The 24,581-nt window shown below is 43.3% G+C and overlaps 2 protein-coding genes across 2 annotated transcripts in view; both read left to right on the top strand.

Annotated features, from left to right (window-relative positions):
* Positions 1-14,313, top strand: part of LOC132978551 (HERV-H LTR-associating protein 1) — an 18,701-nt gene extending 4,388 nt beyond the window's left edge. The window contains exons 4-16 of the mRNA XM_061043754.1: positions 54-134; positions 1,700-1,783; positions 2,552-2,635; positions 2,816-2,899; positions 4,855-4,911; positions 5,339-5,419; positions 6,700-6,729; positions 6,834-6,923; positions 7,714-7,779; positions 7,981-8,259; positions 11,235-11,394; positions 12,217-12,299; positions 13,894-14,313. Coding sequence (XP_060899737.1) covers positions 54-134; positions 1,700-1,783; positions 2,552-2,635; positions 2,816-2,899; positions 4,855-4,911; positions 5,339-5,419; positions 6,700-6,729; positions 6,834-6,923; positions 7,714-7,779; positions 7,981-8,259; positions 11,235-11,394; positions 12,217-12,299; positions 13,894-13,937 — 1,223 coding nt within the window. The 3' untranslated portion in view covers positions 13,938-14,313. The remainder of the gene's footprint in view (positions 1-53; positions 135-1,699; positions 1,784-2,551; positions 2,636-2,815; positions 2,900-4,854; positions 4,912-5,338; positions 5,420-6,699; positions 6,730-6,833; positions 6,924-7,713; positions 7,780-7,980; positions 8,260-11,234; positions 11,395-12,216; positions 12,300-13,893) is intronic.
* Positions 14,314-15,919: 1,606 nt separating this feature from the next.
* oc90 (otoconin 90) overlaps positions 15,920-24,581 on the top strand; it is a 433,801-nt gene continuing 425,139 nt past the window's right edge. Inside the window, exons 1-8 of the mRNA XM_061043753.1 lie at positions 15,920-16,006; positions 18,245-18,296; positions 18,563-18,631; positions 19,355-19,529; positions 20,474-20,580; positions 21,123-21,257; positions 21,686-21,733; positions 23,091-23,156. Coding sequence (XP_060899736.1) covers positions 18,254-18,296; positions 18,563-18,631; positions 19,355-19,529; positions 20,474-20,580; positions 21,123-21,257; positions 21,686-21,733; positions 23,091-23,156 — 643 coding nt within the window. The 5' untranslated portion in view covers positions 15,920-16,006; positions 18,245-18,253. The remainder of the gene's footprint in view (positions 16,007-18,244; positions 18,297-18,562; positions 18,632-19,354; positions 19,530-20,473; positions 20,581-21,122; positions 21,258-21,685; positions 21,734-23,090; positions 23,157-24,581) is intronic.

Raw genomic sequence — 24,581 nt, 5'->3', positions numbered from 1 at the left:
TTAAAAACCAGAATAAGCTGCCATTGACGTTACTGTCTGCTTTTATTTCCCAGAAATCCCTGCAGAGCACATCGACCCGGCTGCCATCGACCTCACCCCCCTGGTCAATACTTTAATAAATACGAGCCAATCAGGTGCGTTGTCATAATATCATTCATGTGGAGATCAATTCTGAGCTGTGAATCTTTCATGTCCATCGTGATTAAACCTCAGCATCAATCTGCTCCTCGTCTTTTTTTAAGACAGAGGTCAAACTTCAGGTAGGAGGCTTAGTGTCAGATTTAAAGGACCAGTTCCCTCCAATTGTAACTGATGAAGAAGCTTTGTACTTTAACTTCTTGTGTTCTCGAGGATAAATTTTATGTTTATGTGAGTGGAATCTGTGAAGTGCTGTGGTTACTTGTAAGGTCATGGTTGGTTGGGTTGACGGGATTGGTTGTAACATTGTCATAAATGTAGATTATTCTGTATCCTTATTTTGTGCCGTCACTGCTGCCTTGGTTACTTCCTTTGTGGTCGCTCTTTGTGTCATTGTCTCAGGTCTGTCGGCTGTAGTCTGACTTTGGGGCTCCATGGTTGCAGGTTGTGGAGATGTTTCGGTGATTTTGGTTGATGGAGCGGCATTTTCCTCAATTTTTCAAGCTGAAACTAAAGAGCCAAACATCTAATTTCATGTTCTGTCCTAGACCTTTTTGGAATATTTTTGTGGACTCATCATGCATTGGATATAGTTTTAAACATTTGGTGGGTAAAGCCGAATATGCATCGTATGATTTCAGGCTGATATACAAAATTTTTTAAGTTGATTTACAACTGACTTTGAAGTCAGGCTGAATTTCAGCCCGTCTTTGGTCGTGCAGTGAACACTGAGGCACGCAGATGATCACGGCACGATGATTTTCTGACATGTTTGATATTCCGGTCGTACGACTTCACACACTCACACAGTTAAAGCAGTAGGGTCCACACAAAGGTGCCCGCATGTCCGCTTGCATCTCTGTCAAGTACTGATTAGTTTCTTGTCTCTGACATACTCAGCCTGCTGTTTGTTTGTAAATGTATGCATTCTCTGAGTGGACTGTGGAACCAAACTGTCCTCTAGGGTCTAAGTACGGGTCAGGAAACCTCAGATCATTGTTGAGGGTTATTAGCTTGTCACTGTCAGCAACTTGCCAACTAGTTGTCTGCTGCCAAACTTTTAAAGTCCCTGTAAAGTAAAATCTGAAATGTGTCTCTCAACATGCGATACACGTTGGAAAAAAGTATCTAAACATGTGAAATGAGTAAGAACAATGTTTGACTGAATTAAGGATTCAGACCCGTAAAACAATTTCCATGCGTTTGAGTTTCAGATTTTTATGGGCGGGGCCAAATACATCGATTTACTACAGGTTCCAAAGTTACAGTCTGCATTGTTGCTAGCTATCTGTGTCGTACGGCAAGTGTATCTCCACTGGATGCCAGACTGTGAAGAACAGCTCGGCCTGTTTGTTCAAATTTGGGATGGAGACGGCCCACAGATGTTTCCACAGTGACAGAGAGGCAGATTACCGCTACCCCGTTTACTGTGCCCGATAACAACAAGCACATAAACCTCTGAGACTTTACCAAAGTTGTCTGTCATTCTAACATTCAGCAGATTTTTGCAGATCGATCATAAAATAAGTGTTTTTCTTCTTGTGTGTCGTCTTGTCTTCAGGCTCCCGTCAGCTCTTCTCCCTCCTCAGCGTGACATCCTACAGTTCTCTGGCTCTCCATAAGCTCACCCTGTTGGTCTATAACAGTAAATATTCACTTTATATCAAACATGGTCTCCTCTGTAGCTTTTTGTTAACAACATATAAAAGTGTAAAAACAGTGGATAAACCTGCCTCACTTTGCTCTGGGGATTAATTTGAAGTTAATGGCAGAAGATTATTAGGAGAAATCAGCATCTCTGGGTCCACTACTGTAGTACAGATCACTTTGTCACTAGCTCCATCTAGTGGTTTAAATGTGTCAGTGCGCATCATGGTGTTAGACTGTGTAGGATCCTCTGGACTGGACTGATGTTTTCCGACCAAAGGAAAGAGGAACATCAGGATGCAGCCTCTCTATCTCTTTCTTGCTGTCTCCCACAATGAGGAAGTGAAGCTGCTCTTACGGATTGAGTCATGTTAGGCTGCGTTTCCCAACCTCCTTTGAGCCCCCCTTTTTTTATCTAAGAAAAGCTGGGACCCCCAAGGACCCAACCAGTCGACAGCAATGGAGTCGTTAGCTCTCTACAATGTTTTTAATTTAGACTGCAGTACCCATTTTAAACACGAGGTGTCAGAGTTACATATTGCTCCTTTAAGGACCAGGCGTGTGAAATATAGCCCAAGTTTGATAACACAAAGATTGCACTGTCCGTTTCAGTAAGCTGTAAAAGCAGTTTTATTATTTCATACTAAACTCTTCAAAGTTTGTAGATATGATGTTCATTTAAAGACGTGCAGAAGCTGCTTTTTGAGCCTATATATTATATTTTCCTCATGTGTCTAACCCTCTTACTCTGTTTTGTGTTCTGCAGTTTCCAGCATTCAAAGTTTAGAGAGTAACGTGTTCAGGAGAAGATTCTGCTACTGTGTCACCAATGAGACCAACGACCTCACAGGTAAGATAAGATCCTCCTTTATTGATTCATTGAGGGGAAATTCAAGTGTTGCAGCTGGAAAAAGACGAGAAGAAGAGCCTGCATATGAGTGCACATAAAACAAGAATAGCTGGGATTAATGCCAACAACATTAATACAATTTTGATGAATTCCACTTGATTTTGTTTGTTTTTTCTTCAGACTTTACGGCCATTCTCCTGGACGTGATGGGAAACTCAACAAGTTACCTGCAGGAGATCTTTAAATCTGCCTCCATATTATCAGGTGGGTGGAGGTTAAAGGTCACATACTCTCCTCTTCTTCTTCAGTGTAAATAAGTGTCAGAGCTCCTCAAAACATGTGTGTGAAGTTTCTTGTTCTAAATCCACTCTGATCCTGTATTTGATCATGTCTATAAACCCCTCTATTTCAGCCCTGCTCAGAACAGGCTGTTTCTGTGTCTGTACCTTTAAATATGTAAATGAGCTGTGTCTGACCACGCCCCCTCTCTGGAAGGGCTTGGGTGTACTCGGTGCTTTCTCTCTCCATGTCCTCTTGTTTACGTTGAGAAGGCAGACTCAGAGGGCAGAACAGAGCCGGCCCTAACCATTTTGGTGTCCGAGGCAAGATTTCAGCCGTTGCCCCTTAAATTGCAGCCAGTTTGACCACCAAAGACAATATTCATATTCATCCACTTGAGAAAACTGACTTACAGCTTTATATTTAACATAATTTCTTTATTTTAAAATAAAAAATACTTTTCAACAAACATGAATAAAATGGTTGTAACTCTAAGATTTCTTATAAATAAACACAAAATAAAATAAAAATAATAATTCCTTGGGTTTCAAGAGGGTCCTCACTCACTCTGTGAGTGCTCAGGCCCTAATAAATACAAATAACTAGTGTAACAGAACAAACAATACCAAACAGTGCAGAGAGCAGAAGTGGACACAGACGGCCCGGGGACGGCCGGGGAGAGAGATGAGCATTTGTTAAACAATCTGCATTTTAGAATATAGTGTGAACACAAAATATTATTCTTGGTTCAGAGCAGTACAGAAACATCAGCGTAGTTTTTCAGGTGAGCCCAAACGTTTTCCTTACAACCAGACCTACAGGATGCACAAATATCTATTCAGTGTGGACTTCTAGCACAAAATGCATTCATGCTCTTAGACTAAAGGCAAGAGCTTAAAACTATTAATGACAACAGGAGGTGGAAAATAAACATTTTAATCGACGAGGGTGAAAGATAACTAAGTACACAACGATGTCAATAAATATAAAAGTAGGTTTTGTTTCTCAAACAACATTGGAACAAAATAAGAAGTGCATTACTTACACTGATTATCTTCTTAACATGAATAATTTTAACCTAATAAAAGTACAGTGGAAATAACTGATGTTAACTGGAGCTAGGAAACACTGATGTTACTATCATCCATCCATAACGAGGTATCTTAACTACAACAGTTAAGTAACTGATCTGTGCAGCACGTTACCTCTGTGTCTTTTTCACATTATTCCTCCTCTTCTTCTGTTTTGTCCCTGGGCTCCCGAGGGCTTTGTTGTTGTTTTTTACTTCACGGTCATTTATAAACGTGATATTAATCCGTACGGTCAGTGTCACTCAATTCTAATAAGTCACCTGCCCTCCTCCTCCACAACGAGCAGGTAACGGCAGGTAACGAGCAGCTGTGTTGTGATGCGCCGCGTCAAGCAGGAGAAAATAGAGCCTTTTTAAATATGTGAAGTAGCCTAGTTGTGTTTTCATGGCTTATTTTGTATCATTACTAAATAATAGCATGAAAATTATATTAGATAAATAATATTTAGTGATATTTAAACACATTTATATTTCTTCTTCTTATCTTCAACTTTTCCGCTGCACTCATTTGGGGCAGAACAAACACCTAGCTGTGGGAGTGTCACCCACCTGGGGGAGGGGCTACTGCCCTCAGTGATGTCATGAAGGGAAAATCTCCAAACAGCCTGTTTGAGCCACATTTTCTGAAAAGTGGAGCAGGGAGAAGACAGAGAGGATGGACTTTTCTCATCTTTGGGGGGTTCTTATAGACAGACTTGAGACACATGTTAGAGTTAGAGGAACAATGTGAAGTGTATTTTGTGTCCTCATAATGTGACATATCCACTCTGTGTGTGTGTGTGTGTGTGTGTGTGTGTGTGTGTGTGTGTGTGTGTGTGTGTGTGTGTGTGTGTGTGTTTGTGCGTCTCAGTAAGCCAGAGGAACAACTCAGACTGTATTTACATCTGTGTGATGGCCGGTAAGATGGGTAAGTTTCTGGACGTTGCTCTTCATCATGAAGACTTTATAAGACATTATCAACTGTAAGTGTGGGTGGAGTTAACTAAATAATTTAATTCTTATTTTTGTCTCAATAAGACAAAATTGAGTGACAGTTTTTGAGTTAGGTGTTTTTCAGTTTGTGTACTTTGCTTTGCAAGAAAACAAATAAATGAAGGATCATAGAGATTAAATAAAGAATGTATAAAACTGTTAACTCCCTGAATTCAGTAAAGTTTCAACTTAACCCAAAATGTCACCGGCTTTTAAAATTAGAAGAGATATGGGTGTAAAAAGAGACAGTGTGGACATGCTCAGACAGTCATTGTGTGATTGTAATGTGTGTGTGTGTGTGTGTGTGTGTGTGTGTGTGTGTGTGTGTGTGTGTGTGTGTGTGTATTTTGTTTTTTGTTCAGGCAGGGAGGTTCCGGAGCTGTGGGAGGTTGACTCCATCATCCCACTCTTCAACCAGACCATCGTGGAAGGACCACACAGAGGTTTGTTCACCATCCCTCACACACACAGACACACACACACACACACACACACACACACACACACACACACACACACACACACACAAACTGTGAGGTAGCCACCAGGGGGCAGTATTGATGCACGATTAAACTGCTTTTGACTCTCAAATGCAAACAGCGCTACTACAATTTTTGAGGGGAGGGGAGAGACACCTGAGACAATGACCTGTGAAGGGAGGGGAGAGACACCTGAGACAATGACCTGTGAAGGGGTGGCATGAAGATTGTGTGTCAAACCAGCAAATCAAACATCAGATACATATAACTTTTATTTTGGACATGGAGAACGGGGGGGGGGGGGGGGATTAGTGCACAACATAGAAGTTTTGAGCTCTGGGTTTAAGGACGGCGACTGCTTTCTACGTTTATGTTTGATGAACCATCTTCAAATCTTTAAGTTATTGAGCAAAGACATTTTTCTGGGTCTTACTTCCTTAGTTGTGGATAAAAAGATGAATATCTACACGTGTAGTACTTAAAGGAGCAATATATAACTGACACCTAGTGTTTAAAATGGGTACTGCAGTCTAAATTCTAAACATCATAGAGAGCTGTCCCCCCCCCCCCCCTCCTCTCTAGAGTCCATGCTCACTCAGGTCACCATGTGGTGGACTCTGAAGCTTCAGTGTTTATCCAGCTCTGCATGGGTCTGTAAACCTTTCTGTGTTCTAACCTCTCTCCATTTTTCAAAAGCATCTCCAATATTGATCCTAGTTTGAGCACGTTTCTGCTCGTGGAGCTTATTAGAAACATGCAGAGGCTTTTTAGGTCGGGTACAATCACTTCTATCTGAATCACTTCTCTTGACCGCTTCCATCGCTGCAACACCTGTTGACCTGATAACTGCTCTCATATCTGGCAAACCGAGGGGCGTCCAAAACGGACGTGTGTGGGGGGGGGGGGGGGGGTGTCTTTAAACCGTCTACCTTCTCTGGTCCAAACAAATCCAGAGCATTCAGGAGCAGAATCTAAAGTTAGAAGGAGGACATACTGGCTGCTGCATTGTTGTCAGAGAAGCCAGCACTTCAACATGTTTCCTTAATGATCAGATAGTAAGGTCACTTTTTTCATTTCACTCACTACACATCTCACTGATTGGACCTTTAACAGAGAATAAAGTAAGGAAATCATATGAAAATAAACTATGCTTTTAAAAAATAACTTAACCCTGTTTGTTAGAATGTAAGTTTGATGTGTTCGCTCCTTTTGTTGCTTTTCGATAAAGTTTCTTCATCTTTTAGGTAACGTCTCCTCCATCAGACTCCCCGTGGGTGAGTAATCCAGCGTCATTCAATTCAAGCATCTGTTGTCATCTTGGATAAAAACTCGAGAGCCGTTTAATTCTTGTGTCCAATCATCTATTTAAAAACCTCAGAATGGAGCCAACTGCCCACGAATCTGAGTCACGTCTCTCCATCTGGGATGAGCTCCATGTTAACCAGCAGAGTCCATTCGACGGCACATGGTGAGTGTCTGCAGGAGGCCCGTGTGCATGTCTGGTTCACTTTACCCCAGATTTAGCTCATTGTGTTTAATGATGATTCCTGCACACAAGGATTAAGTTATCATATCACACAAGGGTACTTTTAGAAGTTTATCGCGCCTGGTGTCGAGCTAAAGTCACCTGACTCCAGATCAAGTATCATAAGAGATGTAAACAAACTTAGAGCTCACACGGTACAGGTGAAATCAGAACGTAAATACTTAGATCTATTGGTATCTCAGATGTCTCTTATGCACAAACACCATCTGCATCACCGATGAACTCAAGCTAACTAGCAGCTAAATCAGAACAAATATACAGAGGGCCAAAGATATTTCCTGCCGACGTTTCTTTCATGATCGGAGGGGGAAGACAGATGAAACAGGCATGCCCGCTGTTGCCATGGTGATTTCGGATGTTTTCTTTCAGTTTGTAAAGGCACAATCAGGAAAAAATTATTCCCTGAACTCAGGGAATCAGCTCGTGGTTCTGCTTTCACTGAACGAGTGTGTGAATTCATACGAACAAAATATCAAACATGTCAGATCGATCGGAAGCAGCTGATCGGACCGTGATCGGACCGTGATCGGACCGTGATCGTCTACGTGCGTGAATGAACGCTGCACTACCAATGATGTGCTGAAACTACTCAAAAATCGTGTCTCAATCGGCATGAAATGCTTAGTGTTAGACCCCAAAAAAGTCCCAAAAGAATAAAGGCAGAAGATTACATGTTGTGTTTTTTTTTCTCCTTGTCTGTTTGGTTCTTTAGTTTCAGCTCCTACAGTGGAGGAAACTGCCGAAACATCTCCACAACCTGCAACCATCGAGCCCCAACGTCAGACTACAGCCGACAGACCTGAGACAACAACACAGACAACGACACAAACAACGGCACAAACAACGGCACAAACAACGCCACAAACAACGACACAGACGACACAAAGAGCAACCACACAGGAAGTAACGACACACGCAGCGGTGAAGGCACAAACTATGGATACAGAAAAATCTACATTCATGACAATGTTACAACCAGTTACAACCCGACCGGTTACCACGGCAACTGCTGCTTCTACAACAACAACTCCGACACAAACGTCCACAGCATCAACTGACGGAACAACGTCCTCACCAGGAATTATTCCGACCCCGCTGACTCAAAGTAGGACAACCCGGTACCGGACTTCCACTGCTTCTCCAACCAGGCTTACACCCGTCCAACACACAGAGGGACCCGTACTGGCAGAAAGGACTACAGAACCTCTTAGCAAGAGAACTACAATACCCAGCAAGACAGTGGAAACAGAAAAACCAGGTAAAAATCTAAAAACACACATCTAAAAAATACTATTTTCACATGAAAGAGGTTCTGATTCGTCCTCTGAATCCAACGACTGAAATATATAAATCTCAATTGGTGTGGGCGGGGTCAGGGATATGTCAATAGAGGCATAATAGGCCACGCCCACACAGACTTGAGAACTTGTCTAGACTACAAAATTAGTTTTTTTCTGAACAGTTTCCTGAAAGTCTGCGCTAAGATTACTTATTGTGCCATCTTTATTTGGTGGGGACATTGTTTATGTGCTCAGCTCTCCAGCAGGCTAAATAACAATCAATGACCTTGAACGTGTCGTCGTTCAAGAGACGTGTAACCCAGGTCTTAGTATCTATGACAAATAAACGCGTTAACTGCTGCTCTGCTCCGCCGTGCAGGAACACTTTGACTCTGACTGCTGACCAAAACAAATGTAATAACATCACATCCACTCACTGTCCCTTCTGCACACAGCAGAGACAGATACAGCCTGTGTGTGTGTGTGTGTGTGTCTGAGACTATAGGAAACAGACAGCAAAAGAGAGAGAGAGAGAGAGTGCGACATGCAGGAGGCAAAGATAGCAACCATGGAAACACAGAAGCAGCTCGCCGTTGTTTGAAAGCTTTGATGGTTTTAAGCTGCAACGGTTAAAACACAAATTAAGACCAAATATTCAGCGTAGATCCGAGAGCTGGTCGGGAGGAAAACCAGATATCTGTCGGTGATTAAGCAGAAAAAAGGAGAGGGTTACATTCACAATCTTAAATGATGTAAACGTCAGGAATTTAGTTTGATGTTAGAGAAAGAAATGCTGTGAGACTTTAGTCGGACAACTTATATAAATATTTATAACAAGCAGAATATAGTCTGTGTTTGGTGTCTAGGCTCTGACCTCATCACTCATCGCAGATTTATGTAACATGCAGAAGTTTGAGGAGTGATGGGATGGTATCTTAAACCCCCCAGTCGGAGGGGGTGGAGGTGTGGCTGAGCGAGAGGGCAGAGTGTTGATGATGACCAAGCAGCAACCTCCAGAGTTTTAAAAATTAAGCTGATGCAGAAATGCAAAAATCATGCAGTTCCTGGAGTGTCCACTAGAGGCTGGCTGCAGAAGCACAGGAAGTCACATACACACCCATTCTAAAAAGCCTGTTTTTACAGCAGAGATTAACATGTTTACAGCCTGGTTCAAAAAAACAAATAGGTGTGATTAGCTCATGTCTCGATGGACACACACTGTACGGGGGGTGAATGTTTTGATGACTCATCAGTTTTGATTTGATGAAGGATAAGAGTTATTCACAATAAGGCGTGTAGCTGACCTGATTGACAGGTGGGCGCGGTGTAACGGTTTGTCAGGAGGTTTAAAACCCGCCTCAGCTCCAGCTCTCAGCCTGTCGTTAGGTTGACTGAAAGTTAGACTGAGACAGCATTTCCAGCATGGAGACCGCCATCGATGGGACTCCAGCGCCCCCTGCAGGAACAGACGGGTGACACCACTCAGGCTTCAAACATTCATATTTACAGTCTCTGATAATTGAGCATGTCGAGTGTGAAATTGGTGCAGCTCAATTTGTCTGTCTGAACTCGCGGGTGTCGACTCATAAATTCCTTTATTCACAAAAGTGAAATTTAAAGACTTTATTCTTAGACAAACAACAGACAATTTGGCATAAGTTGTGATTTTTCTACGTTTACCTTCTACAACCGAGTTCAAATCCAACCTTGGCCCTTTTCTGCATGTCATCTCCAGCTCTCTTGTCCATGTCCTGCCTCTCTTCAGCTGTCCCTAAAAATCTATCATCTTGCATATCTGCTCTGTTCAAGAATAATCCAAAAGACTCCTTCACACAGGCAGAATCCAAAGAAAGTACTGGAGCAGACGAGTCACAAACTGTGGTACCATTAGTGATGTGTGAAGGAGTCCTTTGAATTATCTTTGACGTCTACGGAGCACCGACCTCCGTCTGTGGAGGTGTTGAAGCACCAGAGTCATCCTCCTACATCTCTGCTCACTTCCCTGCAGAAACACTAGATGGCAGTAACACACCAGTGTACAGAAACAGCAGCTGCTCCCCCTCCTCAGATCTGCCTAGCAACAAACAGAAGGCCGGAGCATCCTGTGCAATTTGTCAACGAGTCATTAGTGTGCAGAAAATGTAACGTTTGATGCCCAGCTGCACATCTGTGCACTCTGCCACAAACACCACAGAAGAAGAGATTTTAAATCTGAGAGACCACCACTGATACTTCTATCGTCTGAACCTTGAGAGGTCTAGGCTCTACATTTTCTATCTCTGAAGAAGACGAGATAACAGCTGATTTAGTGGTTCTGCTGAAATACATTTTTTCATATTCTCCAGTTTTAAATCCTTTTGAATGTGACCTGATGATGACTTTGTTTCTTATCCTCGTTTCCCATCCACACGGGGATTTATCGCGTGTGAAAACTCATTTAAAAACCACTAATGAGATTCAAAACTCATTTTCAGTTGTTCTGAAAAGGGCGTCTTAGTGTAATCATGCTGAATTAATTCTAATGAAGCATTAAAAAAAAACTTTTAAGATTTCCAAGCAGGCATCAAAAGTATGATTTCTCTGAATGTGAGGACAATAAAGAACACAAAATGATTAAATAAGTGTGTGTCTGTAATGATTAAATAAGTGTGTGTCTGTAATTACAACTCTCATTTGAATATGTATGTTTATGGTAATTAGGAGCCTGTGTACCTGCAGAGCATTAGTAATAATTAGAATACATCAGCACCAGAGGTTAAGAGAACATGAAGAATCAGAGCGAGGAGGATTCATTTTGTACTTAACAATTCTAAATCACCACTTTGTGTTCTTACATGTTGATTATGACGTGTTGCATGCTAACGTCCCTGTGAATAGACAACGTGTTTAAGCTAGCAGGTTAGAACATAGCTGGTCTGTGACTGACGTGATGTCTCACTCTGTCTGTTGAGAGGTTGTCCCTGGAGACGGCCGGATCGGACGGACGCCTCGGCCTCCTTGGGCAGCACGACGACCGTCAGCGCTCACAAGCTGCAGCCCTGCGTCTTCGAGCTCTGCAAGTTCTTCTCTCAGTGTCTCTGCAGACCGTTCAGCCACAAGACGCGCATGAAAAGGTGTGACGCATTACACTTCACTGCAGTGTGGTTTTTAACTCGACTGTGTAGATCCAAACAGCACGAGCGGAGAGAAACGATCATATTTACGCTGTGGTCATTTTCCTGAGACGCCACGCTCGAGTTGGGAAGCATGTCTCACTGCTTTGTCTCAGGCTGTAAAAGTTCAGAATCTGTAATTAATTCACGGCTTCCCGATCGATCAGAAACTACAAACACAGCGGATACTGAACATCTGGAGAGACATCTGGCCATATTTCAAGTTAAAGGCAGAATATGCGATTTGATCCAGCAGATGTCGCCCTTGAGCACCAGCATGAAACCAAAACAACTTGCGCTGCATTGTTGTGTTAGCATGCTAATGCTAGCGATCTTTATTATGCTCGTATCTTCACACTGCATGTAAATTTACCTGAAATGAGCGTGATCTAGAAACACAGTTAAGCAGTGAGTACAGTATGTTATTCTTCTTTTCTCTAGTCCCTCAATTAAACAACTTTTATACGCGAGGGGAGGAGTCAGCCGGCCGTCCTGCCGATGTAAACAAACTGAAGATAGGACTCTGAAAACTCTGAAAACATCACAGACAGTGGGACTCGGGTGTTACACCCATTGTAGACAGTCATGACTCACAGAGTTATTTTCAGAGGATATTTTTGATTTCTGCTACATTTAAGTGTGAAAAATCCTTTAAAAAGATAAACACTGCTAGCGTTTAGAGGTTGACTTCAAGCATCCTGACTCTTGATTGTTGGGGTATCGATGAAGCAGGATTGTGTCCTGTGAACTTCAGCCGTTGACATAAGTCTTCCTGTTTCACAGATACTGTGACGACAGCCACCTCTGGTATGAAAAACACACGTCGGAGGTGTGCCGGCGGGTCAGGAGAGTCTCCTTCTCCAGAAGTAAGTGACTGCAGAGAAAGCAGCGATAGGTAGGAGCTTAGCGTCCTTGAAAACTCAGTCGGTACAAATCCTCATCACTTGCAGGACTCTGCTTCTTCTCACCCCTAAATTCCACCAGATGCATGTTTTGTCCTTCTTCACTCCATTATGGCAGCAGAGCCATATATATTCAATGTGTGTGCTTCCACTGGCGGCACTGCGATCCATCTCAGCTCCATCAGTCCAGAGTCTTCTGCAGCTGATACGCAAGGCTTCTATTTCTGCTGAATGCCTGAGCACGTGGCATCAATTTACCACAGAGCAGATTGAGCGTGACAGGAAGTCAGACACCGATACAACTTTAAAACATCCGGTTTACTTTCAGACTAATACACTCCGTTTTCACGCCTGGTTCCTATAATAAGAAACATGTGGCGCAGTTACTGCCAACTCTCAACATGATGGTCATTTTTCACTCTGACTGTATGCGGCTGTTTGTGAATCAGACATCTTTTTTATTCTTAAAAAGGAGCACATTTTTACCTTAATGACAGCATTGAGGCTCCTTTACAGCGCCAACGCATAGATGCGTTTTACTTTTGCGGCGCAGTTAGGGATGCGATTAACCCTTTGTGTGTTCTTTGAGAATTAGACGGTGTCTTTTTGAGTCATTTGCACAAATTAAGCAGGCAATACTTTTGTGAATCGGGCCAAAAGTGCATTAGGAAATGTTGCCAGATGATGGAGCTTTTGTTCATGGACTCACACAAAATGTAAATCACAGTTTCATTGATATTGTATCAATAGTTTTGGAGATATTCTTCAAACTAACAGAGAAGCAAAGGAGGGCAGGAAACCACCAACATGCTGATTTGTGGCTCAATTCTTTGAGAATAAAAAAAAAAAAGAGATGTCTTTACTTTGAGGTGGACGTCATGTTGGTTCTGTTCGAACGCGGTCGTTCATGTGTTAATCTGAAATAATTGGAGAGCACGTTTCATCCTTCACCTGTACAGACGGGGACGTGTCAGCCATGTTTCTGCGGCTCGGTATCAGAGCTCATTAGAGCTGCAGCTCTGCAGGAGCCTCTGAGCCGTGACCACCAAATCCTCCTGAGCTAATGAGGCTCAAGAGGTCGGAGCGGGCCTCCACCTCTACCAGCCGTTCACACGTCCCATCATGCAGCGCTACGATATCCTACCTGTCCTTCCTCCCGCTCTAATTAGCTCTCAGTGTGTATCGTTAAACTCGGTTTTAGATGCATTTGATTTGAAATCGACTTAAAATGGAAGCCAGCGAGACAAAAACGTCCCATCAGACATCATGTACCTTATCATGGCTGCAGGAAGACGTACTCAAAGAGGACAATGTGGCTTTTTATCAGAGTCTGATTCATCATTTTAGGGTGATTTTCACATCTGTAGTTGCAGAAAAGTAACATCCAACATGTCTTTGGTTTATTTCATTCCTTTGATTTCAGACAATCCCTCTACTATAAAACGTCTAGATGTTTTTAAAATGTGTTTGAAAGACGAGCATCAAACCCCCGTCAGCTGACTGTGTGAGTGTCTCTGGTGTCCGTTACCTGACTGTTGCCCCCCTCCTCCCTCCTCAGATCTGAAACAGAGATGCCTGATGAAGATGTGCAATAAACTGTGACCAGAGAGGAAGGGGGGGGGGGGGGGGACACAAAGAGCTGTTCATCATCACAAGAAGAGACTGAAACCACAAACCGCAGCAGAAGTTGGACCAGCAGCTCCCGCAGAACGTGTCGGCTGATTTCAACATTTGGACCAGCACACTACATGTTATCTATATCTCTAATGTCAACACTGGTTGCAAAAATGTTTTTTGGGCCAGAAAACAAAAGCTGACCATCAACATCTGGAGGCTGAATCTGCAAAAATGTTCCTCCAGGACCATTTTCAAAAGTCACACTTATCTTTGTTTTTCTCTGACTACTTTAAACTTTAAACTTTTAAAAAACTGTAAAGCCATTTTGAAACTGTGTCTTTGTCAATAAAACTCTGGCTGCTCCCGGTGAATCTTTCTGATGCTTCCTTTACAAACAGGGTGACTGATATGGCAGATATGTGACAATGACAGGACGACAAAGGGCCAGTAGACTTTTGGTCCACAAACTCGTAGATCTCGATCTCGTACTCTCCATGTTGAGACCTTTGTGTTCCCGGCTTTCTTCTGTAAATGTTTGCTGTTCGACGTCCGGGTCAAAGCCCAGTGTGTGAATCGTTGAGCATGCTCAGAACGACTAGGCCAGTTTTTTGGGGTCTGATTGATTGTGATTGTGTATAAATGCACGAGTGAATGAACCCCCAACAGGGTTAACTACAGTAGGTGTGTTAGTCTGACTTTGAAAAATGACTTTGTAAATTCCACTTTGTACGATTTCAGTCTGACTCAGATGTTTACATGAATTTGAAAAGTCCAGTTGTAGACAATAAATCCACTTTTTTAACACGATGTAAACGTACTGCGTCACACAAACAGGAACTTCAAGTCTTCTGGTAAATGTTCTCAAAGATTAATGGCAGCTATTTGCAGCTTCTGGCTGTTGAAATCCACTTCAGAGCCTGTTTCTACCAGAGAGAACGTTTGCAGCAGGCGGCCACCTGGAGAAGCGATGCAACACCCAGCATCCTTATTTTCCTGTGCTGTTGCTCTGAACTCTTCTACTTGAATATCTTTCAACTTTTCAGAAGAGTGCTTTTGAGTGTCCCCGACCCTCTTTTTCAAAATAAGTGATATTCCCCACATTTTTGTCTCTCTCACTCCGAGTCTGATCGGAGCCGTGATAGCAGACGAAGCAGGAGGGGAGAGCACCGTTTGATGCTCATAGTGAGGAGAACTCAACGGAGCAGTGCAGGTCAAACAGCTGAGACGCATGTGTAGCACTTTTATTCTCAGCACACAATCAAGGCTTCATCCAGGCTCTACAAGACGCACAGCCAGCACTTTTCTGACCTTAAATCCTAAGACCCAGGTCCTAAGTCTTTAAGATCCCACCGATAAGAACAGGGCATAGGATTTTAAAATATTGGAACATTTCCGTCCCTTCCTAATGACTTGAAGTTGCTTTCTTGTCATTTCACATAAACTCCTTTTTAAGGCAGAAAAAATAAAAAAATCAACAGATACTTTTTTTCTGAAAGAGTTCTATAATGAGGCTGTTTCTGTAATTGTATCCCCTCCTGTCTCTAACGTGACATTAGACATAAACATGTGTACCGTCCTCCCCCCACAGATGCACCTGTCCCTCACAAAGCCCCACTATCAGAGCCCTCGTTATTAACCCCCCCCCCCCCGCTCCGCTGACCCTCCTCTCCCTGCAGGAAGTCATTGATCTGAAATCCTCCGAGGATCAGATAATACCAGGTCGACCCGCTGGGGTCACAGGTCCAGCCCCCTGCTGGACAAAGACCTCTCTGTGGGTCCCCCCCCCTTGTCAGAACTCCACCTCTGTTAAAGCCTTGTATACCTGCACAGGAAACAAACCGTGATAAGCTGCTGCTCAGGTGTCACCTCATAGCCAATCAGACTGAAGGAGCTAAAGGTGCCCCCCCCCACCCCCCCACCCCCGCCTCCTCAGGTGGGACTGATAAACTCAGTTAGTGAAGCTGAGAGTTTAAACATCACTGCTAAAGACTTCCAGCGTCCATGAAGTTCCATGAAGAAACCAAGAACCCCAGAGACCCCAGGACACAGATAAGGTAAGACCACCCTCACTGATTCAACATCACCGGACCTGATAAACTCCTGAAACACGCACTGGGCTTGTAGAACAGTCATGATGCGTTTAAAGCCACAGGTGGTCCGAGCTTCTTGAAGCCATCACAGACGTTAAAACAGCGAGCAGAGAAGGTCGTCTGTCTCGTTTTGTCGCTGCAGTAATGACGGGGGGGGGGGGGTAACACAGCTGTGACATTTTCAGTTCCCTCTAATGAGCATGATCAAGTCTTTTTATTGGCTGTAAGGTCGCAGCATCACCTGGGGGGGGGGGGGGGGGGGGGGGGGGGGGGTTCTTTGATGTAAGTGACAGATTTAGGGGCTAAGCTCTTGAAAAAAATAACGTGAAGCTCACTTTTACAATCTGTCCTGATTTATTATAAAACACTCGTTCTTTATATTACTCAGTCACTGCACTCAGCATCACGCTGAGACGCTGGATTTCTTTGAGTGCAAAAACACATGGTGAATATTTTACACTGTTTCTGTAAAATGTTATCGTGTTCAAAGTTTGAATTACTCCCTCTTAGATTTGGAAAGTTCATAAAATGTTACATTAAATTATAGACCTACTTTAAAAAAAGAAAAAAAGGAGTAGAGCTTTTCCTGTTGCAAGTTGTGCAACAGTCAGCCATAGTGCCTTTCTCCAAAAACTCCCTACACCCTCTCCCCTCTCTTAAGCCTCGTCCAAACGTAAGCGGGTGGCCTTTCAGAGGAAAACTACATTTTAGGTCACTGAAAACGCACCATTTGGAAAACTCCTTCCAGGGGGAAGACTTTCAGAAAAAAATGTCAATAGTTCATCGTGATTAATGGCATTACAAATGAAAATTGTCAGATTTTTGTTCAGTCTTAAAGTCAGGGTTGGTCATTTCCTCCTGATCCACTTTTTAAGATTTTGGTGTAAGTTGTCTTTAGGTCCTGACAGACATTAATAACTCAGGTTCTCTGAAAAAGGAACAAAGAAAATCCATCATCTGTAGCAGTTTGTAAGTCTGTAAAAACTTTGACCAATGTCTGCCACGAGGTACCAATCTGATGAACCAATCACACGCCTCCCTGTCTCCCTTAGCTCACACTCCGATGACTTTAGGAGTTTAAACTGTGAGTTTACTGAATGAGACATGAGACGACGTAGTTTCTACACAATGACAGAGATGAGCTGAGGTCCACTTCTGGAGGGACGGCGCTTGTGCATGTAGGTGAGGGGCGTGGCTTATGAGGGAGCACAGAGGGGAGGGGGTGCAGACGGGGCACTGAGGGAATGCTACTACTTTCAAAATCATGCTAGTTTTAGGAAATTACCAACCCCGCCTTTAAGCACAGAAACAGGAAGTGGTTAGGGATCCCAAAGTGAGGTCAAACAACTGAAAGGAACGGTAACAAAGGTCAATGTGTGATGTCATAAGGTCAATGTGTGATGTCATAAGGTCAATGTGTGATGTCATAATGTCAATGTGTGATGTCATAAGGTCAATGTGTGATGTCATATGGTCAATGTGTGATGTCATATGGTCAAAGTGTGATGTCATATGGTCAATGTGTGATGTCATATGGTCAATGTGTGATGTCATAAGGACAATGTGTGATGTCATCAGGTCAATGTGTGATGTCATCAGGTCAATGTGTGATGTCATATGGTCAGTGTGTGATGTCATCAGGTCAATGTGTGATGTCATAATGTCAATGTGTGATGTCATATGGTCAATGTGTGATGTCATAATGTCAATGTGTGATGTCATAAGGTCAATGTGTGATGTCATATGGTCAGTGTGTGATGTCATAAGGTCAGTGTATGATGTCATAAGGTCAATGTGTGATGTCATATGGTCAGTGTGTGATGTCATCAGGTCAATGTGTGATGTCATAAGGTCAATGTGTGATGTCATCAGGTCAATGTGTGATGTCATCAGGTCAATGTGTGATGTCATAAGGTCAATGTGTGATGTCATCAGGTCAATGTGTGATGTCATAAGGTCAATGTGTGATGTCATCAGGTGGATATTACTGTCTGAGAGTTTGTTAAAGTGAAATGAGACATTCAAAGATGCAGCAGTGTTCTTCTTTTACATCACTGAGACTACAGGGAGACACTGAGGACGAGTATCTACGGAGAGACTGAAGGGACAAACAGGAGATTAATCGAGATTAAAGAAAATGAATGCATTCATTTTGGACCAAAACATGAAGGATTCTCTCTCTCTGTTTTTTTTTTCTTCCAGGAACGAGTCATGTTTCTGATTTGGGTTTTCTTGCTTTCTGCTGCTCCACATGGTGAGTTAACCCTCTCACTGCCAACGTGCAAAACGCAGCGTGCATGGACACAAGTGCCGGACAGTGTGTGGGGAAAAAAATAAAACTTTTTTTCAGACCTTTCTGTTGGTGGAAGGTGGAACATTTAGTCCAGCATCTCACAGCCATCCTGTCCGTGTGCTATGTGGTGTTTTCTGACGTTGCATGATGAAGGTTCCGTCATGTGTTAAATGTTCACTTCATCACTGTCGTAATAATGACTCGTCTCCGTCTCTCTTTGTCTTCAGCTCTGTCGTCCGGCTCCGTCCTCTGCAGAGAGCCAGAGGCCAGCGACCCGAGCGCAGAGCACATGATCGGTGAGGACGATAACTGTCTCATGACTCATGTTAATTTTATAAACTGGGGTCATTGGTCTGAGTTTTAAAGATCAGTGACTCATGTGATAATGTGACGTTTAATTGAGGCCCGTGGGGAACAAAGCGTTTTACTCAAAGGTCAAAGTGCTGAAGGGGTTCAATGTCTCCACTGACATGTAACACTTCATATCCGCACCAATCATCATTTTATTTATTTATTTTTAATATCTGAATGTCATGCCGGAGCTATGGGGGGTTAAAGCGCCGTTTTAGAAATAATAAAAAATCTGAATCTGAGGATGTTTGTCCTTTAAGGGCTTCGGTAGAATATCTGACTCTTTGTTTTCCCTACCATCATTCTGCAGTTTTCATGCCGGCTGACTTTTTTGTTTTTGCCGTCTCGTGATGTTGTTGACATCGAGGTCGACTGATCCACAAGCTGAGATTTTCTGGGACACCTTTAGTCCTAATCAGATCTGTGGGTACATCTGGCATGTGGAGCGCTGTGGCCTAAATCATTTTCTGGCCCCGTGCGCTCCTCGGGACTCGTGTCACCGGAACCCACCAACCGGATTATCTATGATTAAATCACGCTGCTCTCCACCTGCGCGGCGGGGAAATGGAGTTGGAGGACGACGAGCTGAATCGCCTTGGTTCTGTTCCTCTCACTTCCTCGGTGTGTTTATTCTCATCTCTCGTCTTGTTTCTCCGCTCTGCACACAGATTGTCTCGGCCTGCGCTTCACCTGGCTCCACTCCGTCTTTGATAACTTCCCCTCGTTCCTTCGTTTCGCTCTGAAGCTCCGCTGTGCGACGGGGCTCTGTCCTCGCGATCTGGAAGATTACGGCTGCTCCTGTCGATATGTGGCTGCCGGGAACCCCGTGGACGCTCTGGATGTGTGAGTAAAGGCCCCAAACCGCGGCAGGAAGCAGCTGCTAAATTTAAAGTACAGCATGGTGGCTTAATCGAATCAGAGGCCTGAGGCGGGCGTGTGCAAAGGCGGGCTGGAAGAGTCTGAAATGAGCAGAAAGAGTTTTGATAAGCAGCCTTTAAGAGAGGCTTCCAGAAATTGGAAAGTGGCGGCCATGATGAACAAGCCCTCCCATCCATCCCCCTGAAGATAATGTATTTATTTAGAGAATAAAGATTTGATTCATTGACAGCTGACCGACAAAGGAAGCAGCAAATCTATTTTTTTTACCTTCTTTCAGCTGAGCTCGAATGGTTTGCCAGGTTTTTACCCGACCTAAAAAGCCTCTGCATGTTTCTAATAAGCTCCACGAGCAGAAACGTGCTCAAACTAGGATCAATATTGGAGATGCTTTTGAAAAATGGAGAGAGGTTAGAACACAGAAAGGTTTACAGACCCATGCAGAGCTGGATAAACACTGAAGCTTCAGAGTCCACCACATGGTGACCTGAGTGAGCATGGACTCTAGAGAGGAGGGGGGGGGGGGGGAGACAGCTCTCTATGATGTTTAGAATTTAGACTGCAGTATCCATTTTAAACACTAGGTGTCAGAGTTACATACTGCTCCTTTAAAGTCAAATAGACCTTAAAGCAGAGGAGGATTTAGGGCGGGGCTACCTGTGATTGACAAGTTGCTTCCATGTTGACCTTAAATATGTTGTTTGGTTGTACTCAGAGACTCTCTGAGGAGACGGATGATTATTTTATCAGTAAGTGCTTCTTCTTTAAAGTCTGTTTGTCAAGGATAAATATGAGCATCCCGATCGAAACAGAAAAACATACACTTAACTTTTCTGCTTAATTTTCATTGTTTCTGCTGGATCAAGTAAAAAGTATCTCCTTAACTCTCTCTGTTTTGTTCTTCTCTGTAGCTGCTGTGGGACTCACAGAATGTGTTACCAGAACACTGCCCCCTGCAGGCAGGAGCTGCCTCTCCTCCCGAACAACCTCACCTGTTCAGCAGCAAACAGCAGCTGTGGTAAGATTCACACGTCAGAGGAACACTTTCGTTTTTTCTTGCTGAGGATAAAACCAGTACCGCTATTTTATCTTTAGAAATATGAAGCACCAACCCGTACGAGGAAATCAGTGCACCCGACTAAGCTCTCTTTGGATGATTTGAAGCAGATGTTGAATGACTTGGAGGTTGACACATCTAGCGGTCGATGTTCCCCCTGATATATTTATGATTGTGGACGATCTTGACAAATATTGGCTGGTGAATCTTATTTAATTTTATGTCTTTTTAAATGTTGTGTTTCTCTTGTATCTGTATGTTTGGCAAACTTACCCTGTTACCCGTGCAGCCACTCTTGAAATAAATATTTTTTTATCTCAAAGGTTTTTTCTCCTGGTTTCATAAAGGTTTATTTATCTCTCATCCAAAAAGAATGTGCATTTCTTAAAAACTGGAGCTCTTTCTTTAAGTAAATAATTGATAAATGTGTCGACGCAGCTCGATGAAACATCAAAGTTTGATCAGAAGAAATAAAAAGCTTTGTGGCCTTGCTTTTTGTCCAGGAGATGTTGGTGATTGGTGTCAGCAGAGGTTTTGTGAATGTGACCAGGCGGCCATCGACTGCATGACGCTGAGCTCGTTCAACTCCACCCTGAGAGGCGTCGCCGAGTCGTCCTGCTCTGCGTCAAACGTCACAGGTAGATTCATCAGAGGAGACCCGTGTGCTTTTGTTGTTCTCGACTTCATATCTTCCAAATATCAACTATGCAGTGACTGTGACTTGAGTCGCTGTGTTTGTTGCAATCACTCTTAAGGGTGCACTATTTTATCGTTTTCAAGGACGTTCTCGTTTTTAAATTTCAACGTCTGCCGAGGCTTTTCAATCCGCTCAAAAATGTCCGGACTTTTGAGAGTTCATCCAACGCTGACAATCTTCTGTTGGCCTGCAACGTTTTGTAAAAAGCATTTTGTGATATTTTGAGGAGCTGAATCTGTGGAAATGGTCGAGACATTGTCAGGGTTTTTATGTTCAACAAGTCAGTTTTAGTTAGTTTATTTTGGTTTCCTCCTTAGTGACAGTTAGATCATCATCACACCTTCTTATCATCTTCGTTCTTTGTTTCAGATCTTCTAAGCAGCTCCTTCAACACCAGCGAGGTCTTCATAGAGACAGGTCAGTCACACCCCCCCCTCTTTCCTCGTCCCCTCTCTCATCTCTCCTATCCCCTTGTCCCGTCTTTCCTCGTCCCCTCTCCCATCTCTCCTATCCCCTTGTCACCTCTCTCCTCTCCCCTTGTCTCCTCTCCCCTCTCCCCTTGTCCCCCTCTCTCCTCTCTTCTGTCCCCTCTCTCCTGTCCCCTTGTCCCCTCTCTCATCTCTCATCTCTCCTCATCTCCTCTCTCCTCTCTCCTGTCCCCTCTCTCCTCGTCTCCTCTCTCCTCTCCCCTGTCCCCTCTCTCCTCGTCTCCTCTCTCCTCTCCCCTGTCCCCTCTCTCCTCTCCCCTCTCCCCTTGTCCCCTCTCTCCTCTCTCCTCTCCCCTCTCTCCTCATCTCCTCTCTCCTCTCTCCTCTCCCCTCTGTCCTATTCCCTTGTCCCCTCTCTCCTCTCCCCTCTCTCCCTGTCCCCTCTCTCCTCGTCTCCTGATCTAAATTTAAGAGATTGGATGAGTGACGTCAGCAAACATCAGCCGATCGATTCGCGTCGAGTCAGGGACCTTTTAGGACGAAACGACTGAGAAGTCCGCGTCAGCTTTCTCCAGACGCCGCGTCACTCGCTTTCTGAGTGGGTCAGCGTTGTTGTATTTGAGGTAGCGATCGATCGGGTGGAAAGGCACGAGGCTGATTCACACCTCTGTGGCTCTCAGCCAATTAAAACTATGACCTTCTGGCGTTTAATCCTGCAGCTTTCAGCCCACACATAAAGGAGAGCAGAGAGCACCTTTGATCCAAATATAGCAGCTCAGTCCCAGCAGGAGAAGTTTTATGTGTTCAAGTGCAAAAGTTAACTTCAGAGGGAAAGCGTGTGAAGCTCGTCGGAGGAGAGTTTTCAGATAACGGCGTCCTGCAGCCTCCTCTGTTCCAACTTTAGATCAAATTGAACCAGATGAAAAGAATCTCTAACTGGCAACAGAGCGATATATCGCTGTCCTATAATCTTGTATAAAATAATCTGAGATATAAACTGTGACAGCTCGATGTGGTACGTTCATTGATGACATCACTGCATGTAAAAATCAGGGCTCTTTAAAAAGTCTAGACATCATTACAGAGCCTTAAAACCTCCTACCTTCTCTGGGCCAAACAAATCCAGAGCATTCAGGAGCAGAATCTAAAGTTAGAAGGAGGACATACTGGCTGCTGCATTGTTGTCAGAGAAGCCAGCACTTCAACATGTTTCCTTAATGATCAGATAGTAAGATACCTTTATCATTTCATTTAGTTTTCTGTGTATATTTATATATGTAGAGAGATAATCTGTGTTCATCCTTCACAGCGTCTGTCGGTCTGATCCTCGTCCTTCTTCTTTCCAGATCTTCTCTCAGCAGGAAACGACTCGGTGAGCCAGCAGCTCTTCAACTCGTCCCTCCTGTCGGCAGGTAAAAGCCCCGTTTGTGCTCGGGTTCACTTTTTAAAAAAGCTTTCAGTTCACACTCGGCACATCACCGCGTCTCAAGATCAGGGAGGAAGTGGAATGTAAATCCAGACGTGGGAGTCGTATGACGTAAGAGTCCTTGAAACAGGAGTCAGAGTGAGAATGAGTAAGAATAAAAGACCTCCTTCCTTCTCTGTGTACAGAACGTCAGCGGGATAAACAGACTCACAGATAAATGCCAGGATGTTTTCTGACTGTTATAAAGACGTTTATATAACCCACTGTTATTCTGACACATTCATTCTCAGGGCTTCCTTTACTCTGAGCTCACAGAGTATCGACTTTTCTCAGCGCTGAAAGAATTATCATTTACCATTTCCTGTTTCACTGTGACTGTTTATTCCCCTTTTTCTCAGGTGTTTAATTAAAGGGTTATTCCCCCTGTATGTAAGAATTATAGAAACAGTTTTCATAGAGAAACTTTTGATCCAATTTTAGCCCAGGAACAGCCCTCTTTCCCCGGCCAGACCTCCTTAAGAAATAAAGTCATTTTACCTTCTAAATCTGGGACTTGCTGGTCTAGTTTTTTAGTTTATTCAGTTAATTCTGTATTTTTAAGATATTTTGGGTCTAAAGTGCCTTTATTAGATAGCACAGCTGAAGAGAGAGTCAGGAAGTAATGGGAGGAAAGAGAGTGAGGGACGACATGAAGCAGAGGGCTGAGGTTTAACTTCATTTCAAACCGTTATTTAAGCCTTTAAAACCGTTGAAGTTTCGCTCCATGTCCTATTGTTTACGGTAAAACAACAAAGACAGGTCAGGATGATTCTCAGTAGAAACACTCACACACTGTGGTACAGTGGTTTGAGATCATTGTCTCGATTTGTCCAAGAGAAACAAGAGCGTCCATCTTGAGAGAGTGTTGTAAATTATTCCACGTTTTGGAGCAAAAAAGCTAAATGCGGATTTTCCAAGTTCAGAGAAACAATGCAAGACTTGAAGCAACAGACAATCGGTTTGATCTGAACTGACGGCCACTGTGGCGAGGACTATAACCTCTGTACATGTGGCGCCAAACATAACTGCTTGGCCATCCATCGCCTTGAAATGATCCAACTTTTTAATCACAATTCATCCCGTTAATCACAATTAATCACATATTTAATTTGAAACATTTGAATTGTGATTATTTGACATTTCAAATATGATACTTCCTGTTTGGATACGACCCTAAAATAAGGAATATGTGACTTGTGTCTGTCCTGTCCCGTTACAGCTAAATGAAGGCTTTCTCTTGCTTTGATAACTTTTGAAAATATTTGAGGTAATGTAAGTACTCGACAAAAATAAAAATATACCAAAGGTTTAGTCCATTTTTAAATTAATTTAGATATTTTGGTGTAAAGATTCTCATAAATCTCACATATTG

This window comes from Labrus mixtus, chromosome 8 (genome assembly GCF_963584025.1).
Source record: "Labrus mixtus chromosome 8, fLabMix1.1, whole genome shotgun sequence".
In the NCBI taxonomy this organism is placed as follows: domain Eukaryota; kingdom Metazoa; phylum Chordata; class Actinopteri; order Labriformes; family Labridae; genus Labrus; species Labrus mixtus.
This window is presented reverse-complemented; position numbering and strand designations above follow the sequence as displayed.